Source organism: Zeus faber (genome assembly GCF_960531495.2).
Source record: "Zeus faber genome assembly, chromosome: 1".
NCBI lineage: Eukaryota > Metazoa > Chordata > Actinopteri > Zeiformes > Zeidae > Zeus > Zeus faber.
The window spans coordinates 16,690,250-16,714,398 of record NC_137193.1 but is presented as its reverse complement, the minus strand read 5'-3'; the positions used below and the strand labels follow the sequence as shown (position 1 = coordinate 16,714,398).

The window sequence follows — 24,149 nt, the reverse complement described above, 5'->3', positions numbered from 1 at the left end:
TTCAATGCGGGAAAAGATGACGCCTGCAGCCAACGTGTTTTATTTTACTTTTTTTTTTTTTTTCGTTGCAAGCTTGTGAATTAAACCAGCTGCAAAGCTCCTGTTGCCGTCACGTCGGACTCAAATGGCCGTTCCCTTGCGCCGTACCCCAGTAGGGAGCCGGATTTTCCGAGGTCTGACTTCAACGACACGCAGCATCAGCTGCAGATATCCTACAAGAGGGCGTCGCCAGTCCAGCGGACGCTCCTCCCGCGTCGCTCCAACCGTCCCCGCAGGTAGGCGACTGGAAAGTACTACCAACAGCTGGACTCAACGTTTACTTCTTCCGAGTAGTTTTTTTTTCCCCCCCCGATTTCCCCGATGTCTTGACACGACCCACCCGCCGTCTTCAACACGTCACTGCGGGGTAAATACGTTTCGCATTCTTATTCCGCAGTTGTTGTTTGTTCGTTTTTTTTCCTGCCTCTTATCTCATTCGATCTTGGAACCGTCTTGGAACGTTTTTGGATTTGTATTAAACCCCTGCTACCGCTTCTCTGCCCGAGGAGGAAAAAAAAACCCCAAAACCCCGCAGACGAGGCGATACCCGTGCGATAGCGCGAGTATGCGCTGATATTGCGTGTCTCCTATTCCCCTGGATCGTTTTTATGACTCAGGGGAGCGTTCCCACCCCGTAACCGCTTCCAGTCGGGGTTAACATGTGGCGGCATGTCTTCAACCCAACAACCGTGACTCCGTCGCAGCTTGAGTTGCCCAACCGGACTTTTTTTTTTGGGGGGGGGGGGGGTTTGGCTTTTTCAAGCCACCGACTCCGTGGACTGTCACAGCCATTCCGGCTAATTCGGTGTTCATAGCAATCCGCGAGCCTGGGGGAAAGGGGGGCCCCCCGCCACTCGGTCCCGGGTGTAGTCGCGGTTACTCGACGTGGGGTGCGGGGGCCCTTCGAGAGGTCCCAGCGGGCCCCCGGCAAAATGAATCGGGGTTGCACGTCAACCGTTATTCACTGTACGAAAAGTACAGCGATGGCGGCTCGGACCATAGACTCACCAGACCTGCAAAGTATTGAGTATTAACTATATAGTATAAAGTTCTGTAACCCCTCACTCACGCCCGCTGATAACGCCGCACCGAGCGGCACTTTATTAACCACCGAGGGTGTAACGCTGCATTGTGAGGTCAAATGGGAGGTGGGAGAGTCATAATAAAGCACCAACATGTGACCGTAACGCAAACATATAGAACCTGAGATCCACCGATCGATCGGCCGGTGACCGAAATTGGTCGGTTTTCAACGAACGATCAGTGTCAGATATATTTTCGGATACTGTGCTCAGGTACTGTACTTGTAAATATGCTCTGATACTCCAACCCGATACCGACGTCAAGGAACGAGGAAGATTAGATCAGTTATTTAGTCATCCCCTCAATATATTCAAACGTTGTGCAGACCGCGTTTCCACTGCTGTCACTACAGCGGTACTCCACTCACGATGTGACTATTTTATTTATTCATTTATTTATTGATTGACAGATTTGTTTATTTATTAAATTGAGACTCGGTTCTTGATGAGTCACTCAGTGAAACGAGTTTGTTTGGTTTAATACACAGCACAGGGAAGGAGGACCTCCAGTGAACCAAAGTGAGAAGAGTCGGTCATTTATTTAATTTGTTTATTTTTTGTAATGATTGCAATTTATTTGCAAAGTACCATATAAATATAATATAAATGTATATTTGCACTTAGAGTGATAGAGACTTAGGTTTGAAGTTTGAACTGGACATTTCCATGTTAGTTATATGTTGGGTCCTACTAAAACTCAGTGAGAGTTACAGGTTGAATTATACTGAAACTTGGTGAGAGTCCTATATCCTATTTTATTGGAGCTCAGTGACAGTTCTATTGTTATTCCATAGTGAATAATGAACAATAATAAACAGTGTCAAAATGAGCAATCTCAGTATTGTGGTCACTGAAAATTGCAGCAGTATGTATGTGCGGCTGTCCTATCATGTGATGCGTGATCGGATCAGTCATCGACATACAGCACATTGGAATCGACAGGTCAGACTTAAAAAAAAATCTGAAATAGGAATCGGCCAAGAAAATTGCAAACAGTGCATCTGTAGTTGGTAAAGATGTTCATTACCTTTACAAGATGATGCATTTCAAGGGAATATCCTAATGATATGAATTTAATACTGTATATAGTTACCCGTAGGAGCTGGCATACAATGTGATGAGCATCGTTAGACGACAACGCTGTGTATAACTGAAGGAGTCACTTAGTTGCAGTAACTCCAACACCACGGAGACTCCCTGTTACACTGTTGTGCTACTCCAAATATTTTCCCAAGGTGGGTGAACCATCTTCTCAGATCAGAGGCCCAGAGACAAAATCGTGATTGTATCTTGATGTAAATAAAAACTGAGGTGCCTTTTGTATGAAAAAGGTCAAGAATGTCCACTCTAAGTGTCTTATATAATGTGTGTGTGTATATATATATATATATTTTTTTTCTTTCTGGTTATTCATCTGTTCAGGATATTCCACAAAATCCCAGTTTTCCTTGCTTGGTTTTTATTGCTGCAGCACATTAACTTAAGGCCGTGATGTAGGCCTGAACAGATCCTGACTGGCAAGTTTCTTACTTTTCCTTTTTTTTAATTAGCAAACCGTCTTGTCTGTATTCCCCTTTGTGGCACGCAGTGTTACTCTAACTGCAATCAATATAGAGTACATCGCATTTTCGGTGCCATTTTGCTGCATTTTCAGCGTTTTCTTTTTTAAGAGCACATCCTGTCAGTTTATGTGGGATTAGTCATTCATTCTCTTTTCCCCCTTGTTAGTGAGCTCATGTGGTATATTGCAGCCTGACTCACGGGAGTAAACCAAGTGATTCAATTCAACCAGTCCAAAGCTATGCGTGGCTTCTTTTTTTATTTTTTCAGCCATCCAGCAGCAGCTTACCATATGTCCCCGTTTAGCTGGCAGCTGTTTTGGCCCTTATTGCTAGTTTTTAGTAAAGCTAAAGGTACTAATGGTGTAACTGTGTAGTCTGTTTTGGAGACAGAAACAATAATGGTAGCTTTGAGTGAGTGATGTTTTCAGTTGTCTAATTCTGTGGTTATTTATTGTCGAGGCCACATGGTCCCTGCCCATGATCTCGGCTCCAATTTCGAGAAAGAGACAGAGGGGGGATGGAGCGAGCGAGCGAGAGAGAGAGAGAGCGAGAGAGAGAGAGGGACCAGGGGCTATAGCTGTTGTCTGGTCCTTCGGAGGACTAGCATGTCAATATTTGACCCTGTCCTTGTGGCGTTTGTGTCCATGGCCATAGCTCTGTTTTGGTTGAGTTCAGACATGTATTTTCATCTGATTCGTCCGATCTTTACCCCGGGGCTCATCGGGACCGCTTGGCTGGCTCTATACTGACATGTATGCCATTGTTTCTCTGCTCACCGAGCCAGATAGAGAACATGCACTCCACGTCCGCCGCAGGTAGGACACACGCTGCCAAAGAGTTCCAATTTATTTTATGCTTCCAACGTGTGTTTTAAAAAGGGTGAAAAGAGTCTAAGGCTCACAAAACTCTGAAAAGTAGCATGCTCAAGGCTTGTGTTATTTAATGTTGCGTTGTTGTTGGCTATAGCTACTGAGAATAAAGTGGTGTCTTCTGTTCCGGGAACAAAAGACTCTTCTTCGTGCCGTTTGCACTGTTGATTGTCAATGTAGGCCTTGATATCAAAAAATGAACCAATATTGCAAATTAATCATCAAATCGGACATTATTTCCACTGCTCTACATTTTACATTGGGTTTTATATCCAAGAACTAATGCGTGCCTACAAGCTTGCCAAATACACCTTTCCCTGGTGGAGGCAGTAAGAGGACACCTAATTGGCCGGCTGGTGACTGATGGACACTGCGGGGCTGGGAAGCTGGACTGGCCCCCGTGTCAATATTTCATGGCACTGATAAAACATTGATGATGAGAATCTTCAACGGCCCACCGGGCTATGTTACATGTCTTATGCAGTTTGACAAACAGAGTATTCTTTAATGTTGTGGTTGATTGTGGTAAGGATGTTTCCCGAAGCAGGTATATATCAGCCGATGTCGCTTTGGAAAAAGTCTTTGGCCACACCACAGGTGGTCCCGGTGATGTGAGGTGGACGGTCTCCTAGCCAGTGAGAGTGGCGAACACGTCTTGTTAATCCGCCGTTAAGGAGTGCACCACTTAATTCCTTATGGCCTTGGAGCGTGTGCAGCGCAACATGCAGCACCATGGTGGCCTCTCTGGCCACCTGACTGGCTCAGCCCAGAGTTCACCGTGTACAGGGTGGAGGAGCTTGGCCCTGACACATTGTGGCCCACCCCCCCAGAGAGCAACTCAGGTCAGGCTCCTAAATTAATTCAGACAAGTGGATTTCTCATGATTCGCATCAGCGTGTGAGAGGGAGAGACACAGCGAGGGGAACTTATTTTTTTTTGTTTGTTTGTTTGTTTTTTCACCCCATTATCTAGAAATTGGTGGACCTGGTTTGATTGATGAACAATAATATGTAAATTGCTCATATTGCTGAGCATATCAACTTTATTTTTTTTAGTTTTAAAGCCCAATAAATCAAGCAGCATCCGCCCCACCAGCTCCCACCATGCTCCTTCCGTGCTGCCTTGCAGCGTCTAAATAATGATTTCACAGAGTTTTGTGGCCAATGGAATTAGGTTTGCCGGGAGCCACTTAGAGTGGCTATAATCACCATCGCATGTCTGCCCTAATTTAAAGTGACATACCATCAGGCGGCTCAGAGAGGTGGGCGGGCGTGACGTGACGCGACGCGCAGACGCGGGCTCGGGACTGAATGACCGCTCTCTCTGCAGTGACCGTTTCTGCTCAGGGGAGAGCAATCGGGTGTCAATCGATGCGATCTTAACGCCGTTAGTCGGCCTCGGAAGTGCACGGAGAACACGGGAGCAGATTAAAAGGCCCCTGTGGTGCTGGGGTTGGTGCTGCAGCCGACCTTCAGGAGCTTCTTCTTGTTTTTATGTAAGCGGGTCCCGGTGGTACGGGTGCGTTATGTGTATGCACGCCAAAGGTGAGAAGCTGAGGAGAGTCTTACACAAGGGGCTGCGTGCGCTCGTGTCTGCCCGCGGGTCCAACCAGAAGCTTGAGATGTCCGCCCTGTCAAATTGTCTTGAGTGCATGAGGATAAGAAGAGGCAACAGGTGAGCAGGAGGGTCTTCAGCGTACAACGGATGTTCATGACTTTCCTTTATTCAAATTGAAGGCAGCACCGATGCACATAGATCTGTATCCACGTCTAAATACCTTTGACACACCACTAGGGGTTCGGCAATATATCAATATGATATTGATGTTTTGATATGGGACTAGATATTGTGATATTAATGTTTTCTTTAAGGCTGTAATACAGTAATGTAATGCCATTTTCTGGACTTCAGACTGTTCTGATCAATGCCTCCATCTGCTTGGTCATAATAACCACATTTCACATTACCAATGATTGCCTCTCATATATTTCTTGTGCGTAGAGAAGAACACCAATAGTCATCCTCACACTTATTGTCAAGTTATTGATAAGTGATATTTGATTTTGTCAATATTGCCCAGCCCTAACACACACTTTGATCTGTTAATCACATAAAAAGCAAATACGAGCAAATATAATGTTTTGGCATGTTTTTTTAAACTCAAAAGAAAATAAGTACGCTCTGCTATTAAAATATTAGTCTCCTCAATAATTTTCAAAAATTTCCTGTAGGGGGGGAAAAAAACAACAACAAAAAAAAACCACTTGTGTAATTGACGGCTAATTTCTTTGACGTCAAAGTCTGACTCATTCATCCTACTCATAGCTTCTAGTTTCCTAGTCTGGAATTTTTACTAAGGTCATATTGCAATAGCTTTTATTATTTTCATATATTGATTGTCGTATGAATGGGGATAGACATCATCAACAATATATGGAAATTAAAACCAGCTCTGGGTTTCGCCAGTATTGCAGGAAAACAATTTTAAAGACCAGGAACAAGTTGAAATTCAAGAGGTTATTTGTCACATACATATACATACAGTCATACATATATGCAGTGAACAATGTGCTGTATTTTTGTTTCTTGCAATGGGTGCTTTTTGAATATACAAACCCTATTTTACATTAGTGTGGGTGTTGTATTTGTTTTTTTTGGGACATCAGGTCAAATATGAAAAGACTTCTGGAGGAATTAGCTTCATTTAAAGGTCCAAACGAGCATCAAAGTAAGTTTTGGTGCGTTTACTAGGCGGCAGCACACAGTTTTCCAAGGCAATTATGATTTTTCTCAAAGGTACTTACTTTTGCAGTAGTTGTTAGAGCAATGGGGCTTCCGCATTTTCAAAATTGAATTAAAAATATATATAAATAATGTGAGCTATCGCTGTGAAAAGGGTCAGGCGTAATGTGTGTGAGGGCGGGGGGATATTGAAAATCTATTGAAAAATTGAATATCTAACACCTCGATATAGATTTTAGATACTTTTATTCATCCCTAGAGGGAAGTTTTCGCGTCGCAGCAACTCACTTAAAAAAACAGGCAATAATCATATTAAAGCAATAGAAGATGGCAATATATGGAACAATGTGGAAAAAATGTCATATACAATAACAATGATATTTTGGGAACGGCTATTGGTGCTTCCATTAGATATTTATGCGCAAGAAACAATCCTTAGTAATGTGGATATTAAGACCAAGCAGGTAAAGGTGTTGATCAGAACACAGAGAACAGTCTATCAAGTCCAGATAATTGCATTACCTACTAAAAATGGGCAAAAACTCAATTTGAATCTTTTGAACCTTCAGTGTGATTCTCAGATACCTCCCCTTCAAATGTCTCTTTCGTCTTCTATTGCCAAACCGAGGGCACGTTCTTTGATTACATCACCTAAGCCACTTCCTCTCTTTTGACCCGGTTTTCACCAGGTTTTCAAATTCTTCTGATGTTACTCTGTAGACATCCCTGCCTCCTTGATCGCCAGATAAGAGCTTGCCCTCTGTTTTGTTTTAACCTGTGGGTTGCGTAAGAGGAACTGAACCACTGTGAGTACTGGTTGGGGGAAAACGTATTCTCTGCGGTACGTTTTAATTTCCCTATCCAAGGTAGCATGTATGCATGCATGCATGTTCTGCATACCACAGACTGGGAGGAGATCTAAGCATAAAATGTCATTAGACATTTTACTCTCTTTTTGGGTCACCTTCTGATTTATTTCTCGTAACTCTGGTATCTTCCTAGTATTATCTTCTTTCTATTTCAATAACCTTTGTTGAAATACTTGTTTTTGTGTATCCTGCATCATTTTGGACAATGCGTCATTATCTTAAGTCAAATTACATGACATTTCATTTAGCAGACGCTTTTCTCCAAAGCGACTTACAATTGTTCAAACACCGACGGACGCAGCCATCAGGAGCAATTAGGGGTTAAGTGTCTTGCTAGACCACCAGCTCTACCGCCTGAGCTACCATCCCCCAAATTAGCGTCGTAACTATGATTTGTCCTTTTTATTTTCCTTTAAGAGAGCATACATGCATTTTTTTTTTTTTTTTACCCAGGTACTATACTGTATATTTCCTGCTTTCCTCATCGCGTTTTTTTTCTCGGTGCAGGATGGAGTCGTCCTGTCTGGATTTGGCGTTGGAAGGCGAGAGGCTGTGTAAAGCTGGAGACTACAGGGCCGGCGTCTCGTTCTTCGAGTCCGCCATCCAGGTCGGAACGGAGGACCTCCAAATACTCAGCGCTATCTACAGCCAGCTGGGCAATGCCTACTTTCACCTGCAGGAGTACAACAAAGCTCTGGAGTACCACAGCCATGACCTCACCCTCACTCGGTAAAGAGCTTTTATTCATGAAAATAAGCCTCAGTTCTCCATTGATCTGTTGGATAAGAAATTATTGTTTTTGGGTGAAATTTCCCTTTAAAATCCTACTGCGTAACGTATAGGATTGCTGTTTTTCAACCCAGTCCTTATTAAAAATTTGGTTTCCATCATTTATTACTACTCATAGCACAACCTCGCAGAACGCTTTTCTATTTGAGAAATACATTTACCGCTCTACAGTGCTAGGTTTATTGAGAAGCTTACCACTCTGCTGCAGCTTCTCACTGTGCTTAAATGCGGCTGTAAGTGAAATTTCCTTTTTGAAAATGGGAATGTTCTCAAACCATGCATGTCTCAGGTTTTTCGGTATTTTATTGACTCTTTTTGCTACACTAACCAGAGTTTCCGTTAGAACAAATTGGTGGTGGTCCGTGTGTCCTGGAAGATTTCAATGTTCCCGCCAAAGGGGATAGATTCCAGTCAAATATTATGTGTTTATTGAGCAAGCTTAAAAATAATTGATAGGCAGGCTATAGGAAGAATGAAGGCATGTAGATTTATATTTTTTTTATTGAATATTCAAAATACAAGAAGCCCTGTCAGTTAACTCAGTTAAAAAAAATAAAGAATTATATATATATCACGATTTGAAATCAAATTTCCATTCGTGATCAATAAGTAACAAGTGCAGCCGCTTTAACCTTTCTCTTAGATAGAATTTATGAAATCAAAAATAATATAAATATGGCAAGTAGGTCTAAATAAATAACAAAGTTTGTGGGTTTGTCCGTGTTCGTCTGAACATCCCGTCGACATATTTTACACAATGAATATTTACCGTCTGCTTTGGGTTGGAATTTAAATATTAACACACCCCCCCCCCCAAAAAATATGGGCGCATGTGTCCCAACGACACATCATCTTTCTCTCTCTCTCTCTGTCTGTCTGTCTGTCTGTCTGTCTGTGTGTGTGTGTGTGTGTGTGTGTGTGTGTGTGTGTGTGTGTGTGTGTGTGTGTGTGTGTGTGTGTGTGTGTGTGTGTGTGTGTGTGTGTGTGTGTGTGTGTGTGTGTGTGTGTGTGTGCGTGCAGACCATGAGGGGGGGTGGGCCTTATTTCTACAAACGTGATTGGTTAGAGGTGAAAGGTCAGCTTTAGATTGTCCAAACCGATTGGCTTTCCGTTGCAGCTTGCCGAACGCAGAAACAAACGGCTCCTAAAAAACAAAAAGACTCCTAAAACATTCGGGTCCAAGGCTAATTCACAAAGCATTTTCTTGCTAAATCAACTCCTAAATATGCAGAAAGTTTTAGCTAAGGTAGTAAGCATGCCAAGCTGCTCTCAGCGGCATTGTGAATAGTAGTTGTACTACCATTCAGGAGAACTTTGTGGTTAAATACTTGCATCTGCACATTTACATCTAGAGAAATGAACCCAGAATAAAGTGATTACCAGCATGTAGGAGTCACGTGGATTTGTGAGTCAGAATCAACACTGGAAAATAAGAATTGGATAATAGCCGTGCCACTGCTGTCACAGCATTTTGGAATAAAATCCATATACAAATCCTTTGGTTGCTTTATTGTTCTTACCAGATCCTTGAAGTGCTTGAATTTCGTCCTCAGAAATGTAAGTTCAGGTCTGAGGCTGAGAATTTCACGGGACTTTTACTGAAGCCAATTCTCCTGTTGAATCCTCTCTCTCTCTCTCTCTCTTTCCCTCCCTCTCGCTCTCCCTTTCCCTCCCTCTCTCTCTTTCTCTCTCCAGAACCATCGGCGACGAACTGGGAGAAGCCAAGGCCAGCGGAAACCTGGGCAACACGCTGAAGCTCCTAGGGCGGTTCGACGAAGCGGTGGTTTGCTGCCAGAGACACTTGGACATCACCCGGGCCATGTTTGATCGAGTAAACCGTCAATTTGCTTTCCTTCCAGTCAGAATTTAGGCATCGACTCGAAGGGAGGCTCTTTGATGCATGTCTCTCTTCTAGTCGGAGTAGTCGGATCCAAACATGCTTGCATACTGGCAATGTTCCGTTGGCGTCATGTGGGAAAGGGATCCATGTAGATGTTCCGCAAAAGTCGTTCAGTAAACTTCCCCACTCTCAAAGTATTATTATTTTCTGGCAAATTGCCGGTATGGTTATGAATGGAAGTGTGCGGGAATGGAAGCAGTAACATTGCCGTAAAGAAGGGGTGGAGCCAATCCAAATAAAGCATAAATAATGGGCTTTAACAAATATTTATTTCGTACAAATATTTAAAAATATATTTATTTTTGGGAAGAAAGAAAACATGCGGAAAAATGTGGACTCAATTCTGAACCACGGAGCTCGGCTGCAAAGACGAGAAGCTGAAACGCGTCCAGTCACTACGGTGACAGGTCTTAATAGTCTTACACTTGATTATTTTTCTTCTTAAAAATGCCGCTCACACCCTAGACGTGTCTTTTACAGTTTGGGGTGCGATGCGGGGACATTGGGCACAAGCGCTTCGCTTGCCCACCGGCTGCACCGCAGCGCGGGAGAGAGGCAGAGAGCGTAGGACAGGTTGAAACACTGGGTCAGGGTTATTGGGTCCGGGACGGGGAGCTTTGTCCCGGCTCCGTCAGTGGAGGGAACCGAGACCGTCCTGGAGGGGTGGGGAGACGGGGAGCGAAGCGCCGGCCCAAAAATGAAACCGGCTGTGTTATCTAGTCTTGCTTGCCATTAGACACCTCTGGCACGAGCATTACGTTACGTTTCCATAACAGTCATCTACGTGGGAACAGACTCCATACGGAACTTTTCCGTAGAGGAGGCCGATGTGGGAATGACTGCCTGCTGCCTTTGCCGGATATTTTCTTTCAATCCAGCCATGTTACGGGTTCCGTGTGGGAAAGGGGCTTTATATTGTCATGGTTCCACACATGTCGAAAATGTAGACACATTGGTCAATGGAGCACAGTACACTTAAGTTATGGCTCACACTTATCACTCAAGCTATCGTGCATAAAAGATAAAAAAAAAAAAAAAAAAAGCCAAATCTAAAGAGTTGCAGTAAAGCATCACAGCAAGGAATCCCTTTTTTATTGCCTTATAAATTAGCTGATGCCTAAACGGACCATTGGCTTTAATGAGATGGTTTTTACATCTAAATTAAAACACATGCCGCCATATTTGTTTCAGATCGTATGACATAGAACGGCTCTTCAACCGCGGCATAGTTTTGGGCGCGCACCACGACTACGGAGCCTCTGCCCGCCGCCGACTTCCAGAATAGTTTGCCAGCCCACACACACAAACACGGGGCCTGGCGTCAGTGTATTTTTAAGTGTATAATTACAACGTGGGCCACTCTGGTTTCCTTCAGTCATTTTTTTTTATTTTATTTTATTTTTTATCTGGTGTCCGTGTCGTAGGTCGGGCAGGCCCGGGCGCTGTATAATTTCGGGAACGTCTACCACGCCAAGGGCAAGAGCATCTGCTGGATTGGAGCCGAGCCAGGAGAGTTTCCCGACGACGCCAGGATCGCCCTGAAGAACGCCACGCAGTTCTACGAGTGAGGAGGACGGCTCAACTGGGATTTATTTAATGGACGATGATTCGTTATGTTCGATAGGCCGTGCACCTAAAAAAAACTAAAAAATGAAAATGCCACTGGGGCCCCAGTGAAAGGTTATGGAGAGAGTAAAAATTCTTATTTATTTATTTGCTGGAATTTGCTGTCATATTTGATAGGCCATGCACAGAATATATTTATTTTTTTAGTAGAGTTGTTCATCATTTGCCCTAGTGTCAATGTGTCCCATAACAAAAAAAACATTATTTCTGAGCTGAAGGGACGTGCAGGGGACGTCTACTAAGGTTCTATCGCAGATACGAATGAAATGTGAAATAAATGTACTTTTTTCGTCCTCGAACAAAGAGCAAACCTGACCCTGGTGAAGGAGTTGGGCGACCGGGCGGCTCAGGGTCGCACCTACGGTAACCTTGGCAACACGTACTATCTGCTGGGAGACTTTGAAAACGCTGTGGCCGCCCACGAAAAGGTGAGCGGAATTATTGTTTGGACGCTTGCGTTCATGGCCGGGCGGCCCACGTTTACCTTCCTCTCAGCTCTTCCAATGTTGCCAGTGTTATTCTGGATCTTGATGCCAGATTTGTGATGTGAGCCCTCCCCTTGCCCTGCTTGGCAGCGCCTCCTCATCGCTAAAGAGTTTGGGGATAAGTCGGCCGAGCGGAGGGCGCACTGTAACCTCGGCAACGCTCACATCTTCCTGGGCCAGTTTGACGCCGCCGCGGGCCACTACAAGTAAGTCAGCAAGCCCACAATGTTATTTTTAGTTCTCTCTTTTCTTTCAGATGGCACAAGTTCGCACAGGTTTTCATCCTTTTCAATGAAATGTTCCACTCGGTTAATGTGGAAATAAGTTAGGGATATAATTATTCCCGATCACCCGGTTGGGGGTTGTTTTGTGGTAATTACCGGCTAGCTGTACATGGTTCAAGATTCAAGAGGTCATATCCCGCTTATTGCACAGCTACTTACTAAATAAAACACACACAGACGGAGTGATATGGAATTGACTTCATAACTAGTATGCCTAGCTTAAGGGCCTCCACTGAGAAAAATACTCAGTGTAGCACAACACTGCAACAAAGGAGAAAAATATTCACAAGAATTATTCAATCTTCAAGAAATTCACCTGCCATGATATGACTGACATTTGTACTGTTATTAATGTGAAATTGCACATGTCCACATTCATGTTTTCAAGTCTTCATCACAAAATGTCGCCTCCAGCTCGTGCGAGCATTAGCATGTAGGCAGAGCAGTTGCTCATCACAATGGTCATGATTAACAGACAGTGGTCATTATTTAGAAATAACTGATTGCCGTGATAAATCGAATGAGGACCGAGTATGCCAGAGAGCCATGTAATAGATATAAATAACGAATCCCTTCTTTAAAAACAAGGACCTGTAAATCAATCACTCAACATAATTTTTCATCTTTTAAAACCGCCAACACATTGCGCCCAGTGCTGCGACAAGTTTAAGCAGCGTTGGAGAAAAAGCGGCTGAACGGCGGGCAGAGAACAAGGTGACTAGGATTCTCCGCCCGCCCGCCCCACACACTGTTTCTCTCCACCCACCAGGAGGACTCTGCAGCTGGCCAGGCTGCTGAAGGACCGGGCGGTGGAGGCCCAGGCCTGCTACAGCCTGGGCAACACCTACACGCTGCTGCAGGACTACGAGAGGGCCATCGACTACCACCTCAAACACCTCATCATCGCTCAGGACCTCAAAGACCGGTATTTGACACAGCCATGTGTAGTGTCGTTCTATTTATTTGTTTATTTATTTTTTTTACTCCCCAAAATGCACAGTGTCGACCTGTGCACACACTGTCATTAGTGCAATCTGCTGTTCCTTCCCTGCGCATCTGGCTGCAGGGTCGGCGAGGGCAGAGCGTGCTGGAGTCTCGGGAATGCCCACACCGCCCTGGGGAATCATGAGCAGGCCATGCACTTCGCCGAGAACCATCTGGAAATTGCCAAAGAGGTGAAATGTTTTCCGGCTTGAACCTCCTCCAAGTACCTAATCGCGCCCTTCCATCTGAGCCACACTGCCCTCTGGTGGCCGTCCCAAGAACCGCACGGACCGTGTTGGACTGCTGTACCAAAATACCGATGATTATTTTCATATAAGAATTAACTTTAAAATAGTTTCCTTTAAACACGTGCTCTTAGTTTGAATTACAGTTAATGTCATTGATTGGTTGGAGGTTTGGTGGAGTGACGGAATGATGTTGTGTAATTGGAAACTAAAGGATGTTTCTGTATTTCACTCAGTGTATTTCCTGAAAAATGAGAGCACCTAGACATGGACTGGCTTCATTCCCTACATGCTCATGGGTGTAGAGGGTCCATGCTTGCATTCATCTGTCCGAATTGAAATACTGAAAGGATTTCATTTTATTTTCTATACTCCATTTTAAAATGTTTCTTTAAAGACTAACTAAAGTGATCAGGTGACATTACTGAAATGAGGGTCATCAAGATATTTAATTTGTCACCTGCAGTCATATCACAACGGTGACGTAAAGGGCAACTCTGAAGACTGTGCAAAACAAATAGGAAGAGAAAAACAATCAGGAAGAATCATCGACATAAGAAAAATACACATACAAGGAGCAAAAAATATGAAATTGAAAATGATCTAAAAAAATGTACCTATAAAAATAATTAGAGTCGACTGAATAAATGATAGGATTCTGAGTTTAACAGTAAGAATCTCCAGATTGGAATACAATTCTTGGTTGAGTACCTGTTAACATTTCCGTCATCGTTTCGTATTGGAGTCCAGACCCTTGCACGGAGGGCGTTTCTTTCATGTTTTATCATATTCATCTTCTCCTTTCCAGACGGGAGACAAGAGCGGCGAGATGACGGCCAGGATGAACCTGTCGGACCTGCGCATGGTCGTCGGCCTCAAGTCCAGCACCAACCTGCACCTCAACAGTTACAGCAACACCAATTGCAACAGCTCCGCTCTGCCTGCGCCCTTCCAGAGCTACTACACCCTCCCCGGTAAACCTGCAGCCTCTGAAACTCCATTTAAAGAAAGAACACTTGTTTTTAAACCCACATGACCTCTGGATGTAAGCCGACCTCTGGATGTTTTCTCTGCGCTGTTTCTGGCTGCAGGGGTCGAGTCCCAATCCGGGAGGCCAAACACGGCACAGACTCTGGAACTGCCGAGTCCGAAAAAGGACAAAACTGAAAACTCTGCATCGGTATGTATACAAGCAGGAAACCACTGCAATTGATGAATGGAGGGACTTAAATAAGTAACAAGCAACAACAAGCAACGAGTGCAACAAGCTAACCCTAGTCAAGCAAAAGCTGTAACTACAGGCTTTTATAAAACATTTATAATAATATAAATAGTGTACAGATATAAAATATTTGGGTATAATTATAATGTATAAGGAAAATGTGAAAAATAATAAATGTTATTCAATATTATTTATAAATGTGTTCTTGCCATGGAGTCAAATCTGACATGCACCATTTTTGTGCATAATGAATGTACAGGAGCTGGACGAGGATGTTTTCACCAGGTCTTCCAGGAACAACACCATCAAGGCTTCCACCAAGCTCTTCCTGTTCCACCGTCTGAAAAGCAAAAAGCAGAAGAGCAGCAAGTCGCCCTCCAAAGTCCAGCGGGAGAAGAGTGACGACAGTTCGAGCCCCGAGCCGGAGCCCACCGCCTCGGCCAAGGTGCTTCCTTTTCTGTTGGACGATGGATCTTTAACCTTTGGCAACATTCTCCAATTTAAACGTGTGTGTGTGTGTGTGTGTGTGTGTGTGTGTGTGTGTGTGTGTGTGTGTGTGTGTGTGTGTGTGTGTGTGTGTGTGTGTGTGTGTGTGTGTGTGTGTGTGTGTGTGTGTGTGTGTGTGTGTGTGTGTGTGTCCGTAGCCCGGCTCGCAGGACACGCTGGGCGAGGACAGCTTCTTCGACCTCCTGTCCCGCTTCCAGGGGAGCAGAATGGACGACCAAAGGTGCCCCCTCATGGACGGCCAGAGCTGTCTCCCCGACCCCGCCTCCCCCATTTCCACCCCACCCATAGCTGAGAGGAAACGTGAGTGAACCCCATCCAAACTTAGCTCTGTGTCTGTTTCATATGGGGAGTTATGACCGATGGATACTACTCCTTTTGCGAAAGGGGCGCCCTAAGGAAAAGTTCCAGTCGTGGGATTCAAGATTTTTTATTTGTCACATACATATACATACTTTCATACATATATGCAGTGAAATGTAAGCACATTCATTGGTTTCGTAAAAACATACAAGTCGACCTGAGCTCAGTTTGGTGGTACCTTCACCCCCATATGGAGTCAACGTGGTGTACCTTCACCTCATAATCGATGTTTCCATTTGTAACCCCTTTCATTCCGCCCCGGCGCTTCGTTCCACATCGGCCTTTTCCGCAGTCGTTTCCGTCCGCCGGCCGCTTTCCCTCTTTTCACCGCTTTGATTCTGTGCACAGCTATATTAGGGTGCAAGAGCCCGTCCCAGGATCCTGCTCATTTCCTGGAGCTGCTGGCCAGTTCCCAGGGCCGGCGCCTGGACGACCAGCGAGCCAGCCTGAGCCATTTTCCTGGCTTGCGACTCAGCGTCTCCGACCCGCCGCACACACGCTTCACCTCCAGCAGCGACCCAGCCCACACCCCAGGTGAGGCGGGGTAACAGCCGGAGGTCACCCGCCTCACCCGCTTGATTTCCTCGTTCTCACCTTTCACTCTTCTCCTCTCAGCCCCCACCCCCAGCACAGAGCCCCTCCGCTCACCCACCCCGTGCAGTCGCCATGACGCCAGCACTGAGCAGCCGGAGGGCGACGACGTCTTCTTTGACATGCTCGTCAAGTGCCAGGTAAATGGACTCTTGACGACTCCCTCGGTAAAAATAATTACATTTTCCAACCCATGGTGTAACGCACAGTGAGTGAGCGAGGGAGGACTCCCTCTGAACGCGAATCGCTTTGAGTTGTGAGAGGAATTGTCAATTATTCATTTTGGTGGAATGATCACCGGTCACAAATCATCACATTCAATATGAAATATGCCGAATGTCTGGGCCTGTTTTAAATTCTAAAATGAGTCATCAAAGCCACTTTATTTATACAGCCATTAATCCCAGTTATGGTTGCAAAGGGATTTACAGGATGATGAGTGGCTTCCTCCAACGTAAGTACATTTTTCTGTATCTTGTATTTGTTAAAGCAACGCTTTGGCCTTTTGAAAAATCTTTTGTCAGCTATGTTGAATTAGGGGTCGATGGGGTTCTCTTGGCAGAGAGGGTCACGTTGTGTTCCTGCCGTACCTCCAGGGCTCGAGGCTGGATGACCAGCGCTGTGCCGCCCCGCCTCCTCCGGCCAGGGGGCCCACCGTCCCGGACGAGGACTTCCTCAGCCTCATCCTGCGCTCACAGGCCAACAGGATGGAGGAGCAGAGGGTGGCAGCGCCCCCTGGCTGCCCTGAGTCCAAACCCGGCTGATGTGGGAACGGGATGCTCCTCGTTCTTCTCAGGCTCTGTTTTTGAGGCGGCCAACTCCGTGATTGGGCCTGCTTCCTGCCTTTTAAAAACATTTTCCAGGAACATTACAAAGGAATCCTCGGCTCGTTGAATCCGATGCTGGAAACTTTTTATTTTTTAAATACAGTTATGAGTAAGCTCATTATTCCACTTATTGTAGCACCTTTGAGCTTGTGCAAGTCCCACGACAGTGGTCGAGTTCTCTCCATGTGGCGCCCCCTGCTGGCTGCTTCCTATATCACCAGAGACGGATGAAGAAAACGTCTAAGATAACACATCGAAAGAGAGCGTCAACATTTGTATCTGGAGTTCAAATGGACATCGAGTTTTTACCTCAGGATACTTTCATCCTGCCTCCATCATAGAAGGCCAAATACCTTAACCAGTTACATATTAAGTTTTTAAATTGTTGAGGAACGGTTTTCCCCATTTCAGGACTTTTTTTTATATTTTAACTCTATGTATTATAAACAGAACGGATAAAAAAAAATGGGAGGAGAAAGTTATTTTTGCCTTTGTATTTTACTACTTGTGTGTATGGGGAAATAAAATATTGCTTCCTCAGAGCAGGAACCTTTCATCTGTACAAATTGTATTAATTTTGCTAGAAAACAAACATTGAATTTCCTCTGGTTACAGGTCTCACAATAATTAACAGTTTTCCATCTGGAATCCTCTTGAATTTTTGTAAACATTTTACAGAAATCACTGATAATAGTGAATTTAATCAGGGACACAAAGAAACTCAGCCTCCATGTTCAAATGACATGTAGTCACACAGTCGATGGTTTATTATCTTAAACAAAGAGGCACCACTGTACATGTCAAACCAAATTTAGAATATTTTCCATTACTCAGGTGTGTGTGTATAGAGTTCATATTTGGACGCACTAGGCCTCGGAGGTCAACCTCTCTTTGTACTCTCTGCATCTGAAATGAAGGGGTAAGAAAAGCGTCTGTATATGCCATGGACAATTCAGCATTTCAATGATTCCAGTGTTCGTGGTTTTTTTTAACCATAGTAACGTTTGATGGGGCCTTCACAGCCCTCACCTCGGCACACAGCAGTGGAGGAAGCAGTCCTGCTTCTTTTTGAGTCTGTAGACACCAGAGTTGGGCAGATCTTTACAGACCGACATGAACCTCTGCAGCTCAGACGTCGGGATTCCACTTTGCTGCTGCTGCTGAGGACGACAAAGCAGTTTTGAACATTTTAAGCCTCACATTCGTATAAAAACACATGGGATTGAGGGACCTCCACCCACCTTTATGGTGTCATAGGTGTTGGTGATGAGCGTGATGAAGAGGCTGAGGATCATGTAGATAAAGAGTGAGACGAAGGTGTAGAGGTAGATGCGGCTGAACACCCACACTAGCTGGCTCTTCTGACGCATGTTCTTGAAGGTGGGGAACATGTCGTCACCGTTGATGAGCGAGAACAGACACTCTGACACCGTGTTCAGGGTCCGGAACTAAAATAACAAAAAAAAGACGAGTTGAGGAGTGATCATGAACCCCCCCCCCACGAACGAGTGTCATTCAGTTCCTTTGTCGAGCCCGTATTCATCTTTTGTGTTGGTAACTAAAAACAGTCTGCAACAGCAGTATTTCGTTTTCTTGACCAAATACAACAAAAATAAAGCGACATGCCTTTTCGTGATACGGGCCGAGGACGATCCAGCCGCATAAGCAGTAGCTCAGGTAAATGATCCCGGCACAGCAGATGAAGCGGATGACGTTGGGGAACGCGGCCCTCAACGTCAGGATGAGAATCTGGGAGGAGTCCCGGAAGAAACACAAAATGAACAGTGTTTTCTGGCAGTTTACAAGACTCAGTAACAAAGCGTACAGTGAGGGGTTTGTCCCTGTAAAAGCAGAGAACCAATACAATGTTATGCTGAGGTGTGAGATTCTACAACTGCTCTGTGAATGGAAAGGTGTTGTACCGAAGGAAGGTAGAAACTGTATGATTTACTTATTCTTAAGCCCCTTTCCCACTTGCTCTGAAAGCCGTAAATCTACTGGAAATGTTCTGTATTGACGTCATGTGGGAAAAGGAGCCGGTGTCGACATTCCGTAAATTTCCCGACTCACGACCTAGTATCATTTCCGGCAAATTGTTGGAAAGGCTGTGAACGGAAGTGTCTGGGAATGGAAGCAGTACATTCTGTAACGTAGGGCTGGGGCCAAACGCAAATAAAGCACAAATAGTTGTTTTTTACGAATATAAAAAAGTTGGAAAATGGCGAGTCTTTTTTTTCTTAAAAATGCCACATGTGCCGGGACATCGGGCACAAGCGCTTCGCTCGCCGGCTGCACCAAAGCGCGGAGCCGGAGCGAGTGAGCGGACAGGGAGAGCTAGAACGTGGGGATAACGTTCCATCTCTGTTTTCAAGCTGTCCTCCACTCATTGATTGAATAACTTTGTGCTAGGTTAATTGTGTCTGGGGACAGGGGCTCTGTCCCCTCTCAGTCAGAGGAGCGGAACGAAGCGCTGGCCTAAAAACCAAACCGATTCTGTTGCCTAGTCGTGTGACATTAGACACCTCTCACGTGAGCATTACGTAACTTATCTGAAACAGTCATCTAAGCGGGAACAGACTCCATACCGAACTTTTCCGTAAAGGAGGCCAATGTGGGATTGACTACCTGCTGCCGTAACACTGCTGGATATTATTTATCCAGCAGTGTTACAGATTCTATGTGGGAAAGGGGCTTTACTTTAACCATCCGCTACCTAGAAATATTTGAGTTCCTCTTTTATCATTACACAGCCAGCACCACTGACTGTATGTGGTACAATTTATGCCTATAATTAAAACAGATTGAGGCTAAATATAAATCTAATTACAGTTTCATGTGAATTTGAGTACTGCATTGGCTACCGTTATGTCTTAGCATAGATGGAGCTCCACGTGGATTATATAGAAATCGGGATGTAGTTCAAGCCTATCACATTTTAAACTTTTTTTTTTTTTTTTTTTTTTTTTTTTAATTACACCAATCAAATATCAGTACATATACCTTATAGATGTCCTGCGACCCCATGGTGGATATCGAGTGACCCTGTGTGGGGCCATGATGCGACATGGTTTCTCCCAGCATGCATGCACGCACGCACGCAGGCAGACACCCCAAAACTCACGTTGTACTTCTTGAAGTAACCCATGTAGCGGATGACGCCGATCCAGACGAACATGGTGCCTGTGCCCAGGAAGATGCTGCAGACGTCGTAGCTTGTGAGGAGCTGCAAGAAGAGCGACATTTGTACTCTGGACAGCACTTTGTTTTGAATCGATTGTAACACGAGCGGATTTGGATCCGAATAGAGAACCGCCTCCACCTTGGTCTGAATCTCGATTTTGAGAATGGAGCCGATGATGGTGAGCGTGTCGCTGACTATGATCAGGATGTACCAGCCGTTCATGAACTCCAGTCTCTCCGACCAGGGAACTTCTTTGCCGCTGTGGTTTTTGCAGTATACAGCGTACTCCTATTGGAAAAATTAAAAAAGGGGAAAAAATGAGGCAACCATTTTCCTGGAAAAATCAAAGAGAAGGGACTACATTGGAAGTATTAACTCAGTGGACTCACAAACTGCAGCTGGATCCCGCTGAGGACCGAGCGAGTGCAAAGGGCGAGGGACGTAATGCACGTAATGATGATCAGGCAGTCGAACAGCACCGTGAAATACACGTTTCGAGCAGCTGGGATATAAAAAAAATACAATAATAATAAAGAATGAAAAATAATTTGAGGAAAAGTTATTAGACGTTTGATCAACCTTACATGCTCCAGTCACTTTCCAATCCCTGCACTCATTGATCTCGACGTCATTGTCCAGGTCCACCTTGATCCTGCCACTGTGGGCTTGGTTGTTGAAGAGGATCTGGGAGGCGAATTTGGAAGAAAACAACGGAAACATTCAGTCGCGCAAACCAAAAAGTTTAACATTAACCAAGTTAACCCTGCAGATAAACATTCAATCGTTTCCCCAAACAAACGCTGAATACATTAGATAGCTCAGTTTGGCATTCCCAAACTAGACTAAAAGGTGTTGGACAAAGTAGGAGGACTGTTGAACTGGAAGAATTCGGTCATATTGTGCATCAAACTAAAACACAGGAATTTGATCGTCTCCAATGACGTACCATGACGTTGAAGTCGTAGCAGTCCGGCAGCTCCCTGTATCGCACCGTCTCTAGATTAATCGCCTTCAGGATAAACGTGATCTTTATGGACAGCAGTCTGGAGGACAAGAAGTTTTTTTTTTTTTTCCCATTCAAATGTGCAAGTCCTAGGCGAATTGGGATGAAAAGTACCATTTCAACGGCACAGTCCAACCTTTTGAAGTGTATCTGGAAGTTAGAGTCCTTCAGTGACTGAGGGTACATGGGGGAAATCTCCAGGCACTCTGCAGGAGATGAGGCGTTCAACACACTTCAACAACAATTCAACTGTAATACGACAGATTTTATTTAAAAAGACGCGCATGCACATACCGGTGTCAACTTGGGCGTCTATTTCAAACGTCTCGTTCCCGGGGTAGATGGTGCCGTTCCTGTAGTACTCCTGACAAAGGGACATGGGCGTGTAGATGCCGCCATTCTTCTCATAGGCATGATTGCCTGCAGTGATGTTGCGTAGGAGTCCGTACTGCAAATGAACAATGGCATGTAGTGAAATTTTTACCCCGCCCCCCATGTCCTTTTAGAATCGAGCCTGGAATGTACAATGTCAAACTAACGCACGTGTCAGCTTGTTGCACCTTTCTGAACATGGTGTGAATTTGAAACCCTTTGTCGTCCACCTCAACAAGCGGTGCAGGCGATTTTATATATGAAAAACTTTTCGTGAAAAAAGTGGAAGTGCGCGGCCTCCTGATTGGCCTACGGCTGCAAGTGCCGCTTTGCACCATGGGAGTCATTCTACGCGGCTTGTTTGGTTTACAGCAGATCCTTCATTTCACAGTTTGAAGACAGGATGAGATGGCAACCACTCACTAAGATCCAGTGTGTGGCAAACATAAGCGTGACCGTGCAGTTCATATGTACAAAAAAAAACCAAATAAATGACCCGTAGTTAGCGGATAGTAACCAGGAGTAGTCCACTATATGGGTTGATAATAATAAACTGCGTCAAATTAAAGTCTGGTCAGTAAATTGTCTCCCTGTTGCAGAAGTGCAGGATTTATTATTTACAACTAAAGTATTTACACAAAAACATCCAGTAGCGTTGTTTCCGCAATCAGGACGCCTGGAATGGCGCGCATGGGGGTGCCTGTCCTGCGCTCTGCTGTGCGTCCCACTGCTGCTCCGTTCCTTTATCGAACCGGAACTAAAAAGAACAGTGTTGTTTAAAAATGTTGTTTCACACAGGTTAGGTAACACACAAAAATAAATAGATCCAAAAATAAAAACACAGGCAAACCAGAACGCACACGGCGGTGCAGAGCTGTCTAGAGGAGGAGAGGAAAAAAATAATCAATTAAAAAACTCCATTCCAATTAGGTTGACGTTTTGCCTCAAAGTTAGGTTGACGTTTTGCCTCAAATGCAAAGTATTTCCAAGCAACGCTCCTGCTGTTTTCTCTCAAAATCGGTCGAGTGGCGACAGCGAGTGAGTGAGTGAGAGGGGGCGGGGCTATGTGGGCACCGCAGCCGTGCATCTGTGACTCGCTGCGGGAGAGAAGCGAGAGCGAGGAAGCAGCTGGCACCGGTATATCCATAGTGCGCAAAAGATTGAAACCATTTAAAATATTTAGAATTGATATGTTTTAGAAAATTTTATATTTTTTTACAACAATAGTCTGCAGTTAATGTCTGTTTATCGGCCTTGTGAGCGCAGGCATCGGCCGGTGCCGACTGTCTCAAAATGCGCAAATATCGGCCCAATTAATCGGTCAACCACTACTAACCAGGGGTCATTGCACTTGATGAGAAGCTATTCAAGGGTTAACAGAGGTTTAAATGCATGTATTGTGGATTTCAGAACCCACAAAAGGATAAAACGGTGGTTTGTTATACAGAACACGCATTGATGAAATGACTGTTCATTTGAATCAACTTTTACCACGGAGGGACATCTCAACCGCAAGGCAGAGTTAAGCATCTCTACAAGGCCACACTGAACACTTTTAAAAGCAGGTTAAAAACCTTGCTGTTCACTTCAGTCTATGACTGACTTCCGTGTGTGTGTGTGTGTGTGTGTGTGTGTGTGTGTGGTGAGAATTGTGTGTGTTCTGTATGCTGTGAGATTTGTATATTCTGCACTGGCTGTTGTTATGATTGTACAGACATTTTATATATGTTATTTGATTGTACTTCTCTGTAAAGCGCATTGTATTGCCCTTGTATGACGTGCGCTTCATAAATAAAGTTTGACTTGACTACAATTAACACCAAATTCTACAAACTGAACTCTTGCATTGTTCTTTCATGGAGCATACTTCCAAAGGGTTAAGCGGAAGTGTAGAGCAGCAAAGGTAGTAAGGTAAAATGGCCCGGACAAAGTCCCACGGCGCGACGCATGTATAGTCGTAGTCATAAAACGCCATCGATGGCTGACAGGAATACCAAACCCCAAAAAGAGGTTCAGTCACCACGGCCAAAAAGATCTTGTGGTGTCCCCAAGAGGAAATAGAAATAAAAAATAAAAAAATAAAAATAAAAATAAAAACTGCGCCTCAGCTGAGCTACCTGCTCGATGACGTAGTCAATGTGGTCGTAGACGTCAGCCTGTCTGTACAGAGCGTACGTCTCCGTTCCTCCGTCAACGTAATCCTTCAGGAAGAGGTGCTTGAACGTCACCAGATTCTCCTCCTTGAAGGTGACGACCATCTGGTTGCTCAGCCCAAAGGACACCAACTGCAGGGAAATAAAGTACGTGGCGCTCTACTTGCATTCACCTGTACCCTGTATACCAGCAGACCTAGCACAGCAGCCTGCATACCTGCACGGTGATGATGGCGATCTTGACGACCTGCAGGAAGAGCTTCCACGGCTTGCGTCCCCGCGCGTGATACTTCTCGCAGGGGTTCATGAAGAAGTACTTGATCCTCCTGCGGAGCTGCTGCTCCTCCTCCCCCCCCTCCTCCTCCCCCAGGTTGCTCCTCTGGTGGTTTGCTCCAGCGGCGCAGTCGTTGCTCTCGTACACGGAGTACACGTCGGGGTACTCGCTGGACTCCTCCAT

At 44.8% G+C, this 24,149-nt stretch overlaps 2 protein-coding genes across 3 annotated transcripts; one reads left to right on the top strand and one right to left on the bottom strand.

Annotated features, from left to right (window-relative positions):
- The first annotated feature begins 289 nt into the window (after positions 1-289).
- Positions 290-17,537, top strand: LOC307241392 (G-protein-signaling modulator 2-like). 2 transcript variants are annotated; one of them, XM_080015458.1, is made up of 15 exons: positions 290-406; positions 7,671-7,892; positions 9,648-9,783; positions 11,277-11,416; positions 11,783-11,906; positions 12,054-12,169; positions 13,017-13,172; positions 13,314-13,422; positions 14,285-14,450; positions 14,568-14,656; positions 14,958-15,143; positions 15,343-15,505; positions 15,914-16,099; positions 16,181-16,296; positions 16,753-17,537. In XM_080015458.1, exons 2-15 carry the CDS (start codon positions 7,672-7,674, stop codon positions 16,918-16,920), a joined length of 2,076 nt encoding a protein of 691 aa, XP_079871584.1. In that variant the 5' UTR covers positions 290-406; position 7,671; the 3' UTR covers positions 16,921-17,537. The 2 variants fall into 2 exon arrangements, with proteins under 2 accessions (XP_079871584.1, XP_079871585.1); XM_080015459.1 differs by lacking the exon at positions 15,914-16,099.
- Positions 17,538-17,704: 167 nt separating this feature from the next.
- Positions 17,705-24,149, bottom strand: mcoln3b (mucolipin TRP cation channel 3b; the record flags this gene model as incomplete). The annotated part of the gene is made up of 13 exons (XM_080010345.1): positions 17,705-17,889; positions 18,013-18,143; positions 18,225-18,431; positions 18,610-18,732; positions 20,105-20,206; positions 20,303-20,452; positions 20,554-20,666; positions 20,749-20,848; positions 21,111-21,207; positions 21,304-21,373; positions 21,462-21,615; positions 23,657-23,824; positions 23,910-24,149. The coding sequence occupies 13 exons, from the start codon at positions 24,147-24,149 to the stop codon at positions 17,850-17,852; spliced, it is 1,695 nt and encodes a 564-aa protein (XP_079866471.1). The 3' UTR covers positions 17,705-17,849.

What these genes read in the sequence shown, in the direction of transcription:
- LOC307241392 (XM_080015458.1), top strand. Translation starts at nt 7,672, where the DNA reads ATGGAGTCGTCCTGTCTGGATTTGGCGTTGGAAGGCGAGAGGCTGTGT. An exon ending in CCCGGGCCATGTTTGATCGA is followed by an intron (nt 9,784 to 11,276) that starts GTAAACCGTCAA and finishes TCCGTGTCGTAG; the next exon opens with GTCGGGCAGGCCCGGGCGCT. An exon ending in CGACCCAGCCCACACCCCAG is followed by an intron (nt 16,100 to 16,180) that starts GTGAGGCGGGGT and finishes TTCTCCTCTCAG; the next exon opens with CCCCCACCCCCAGCACAGAG.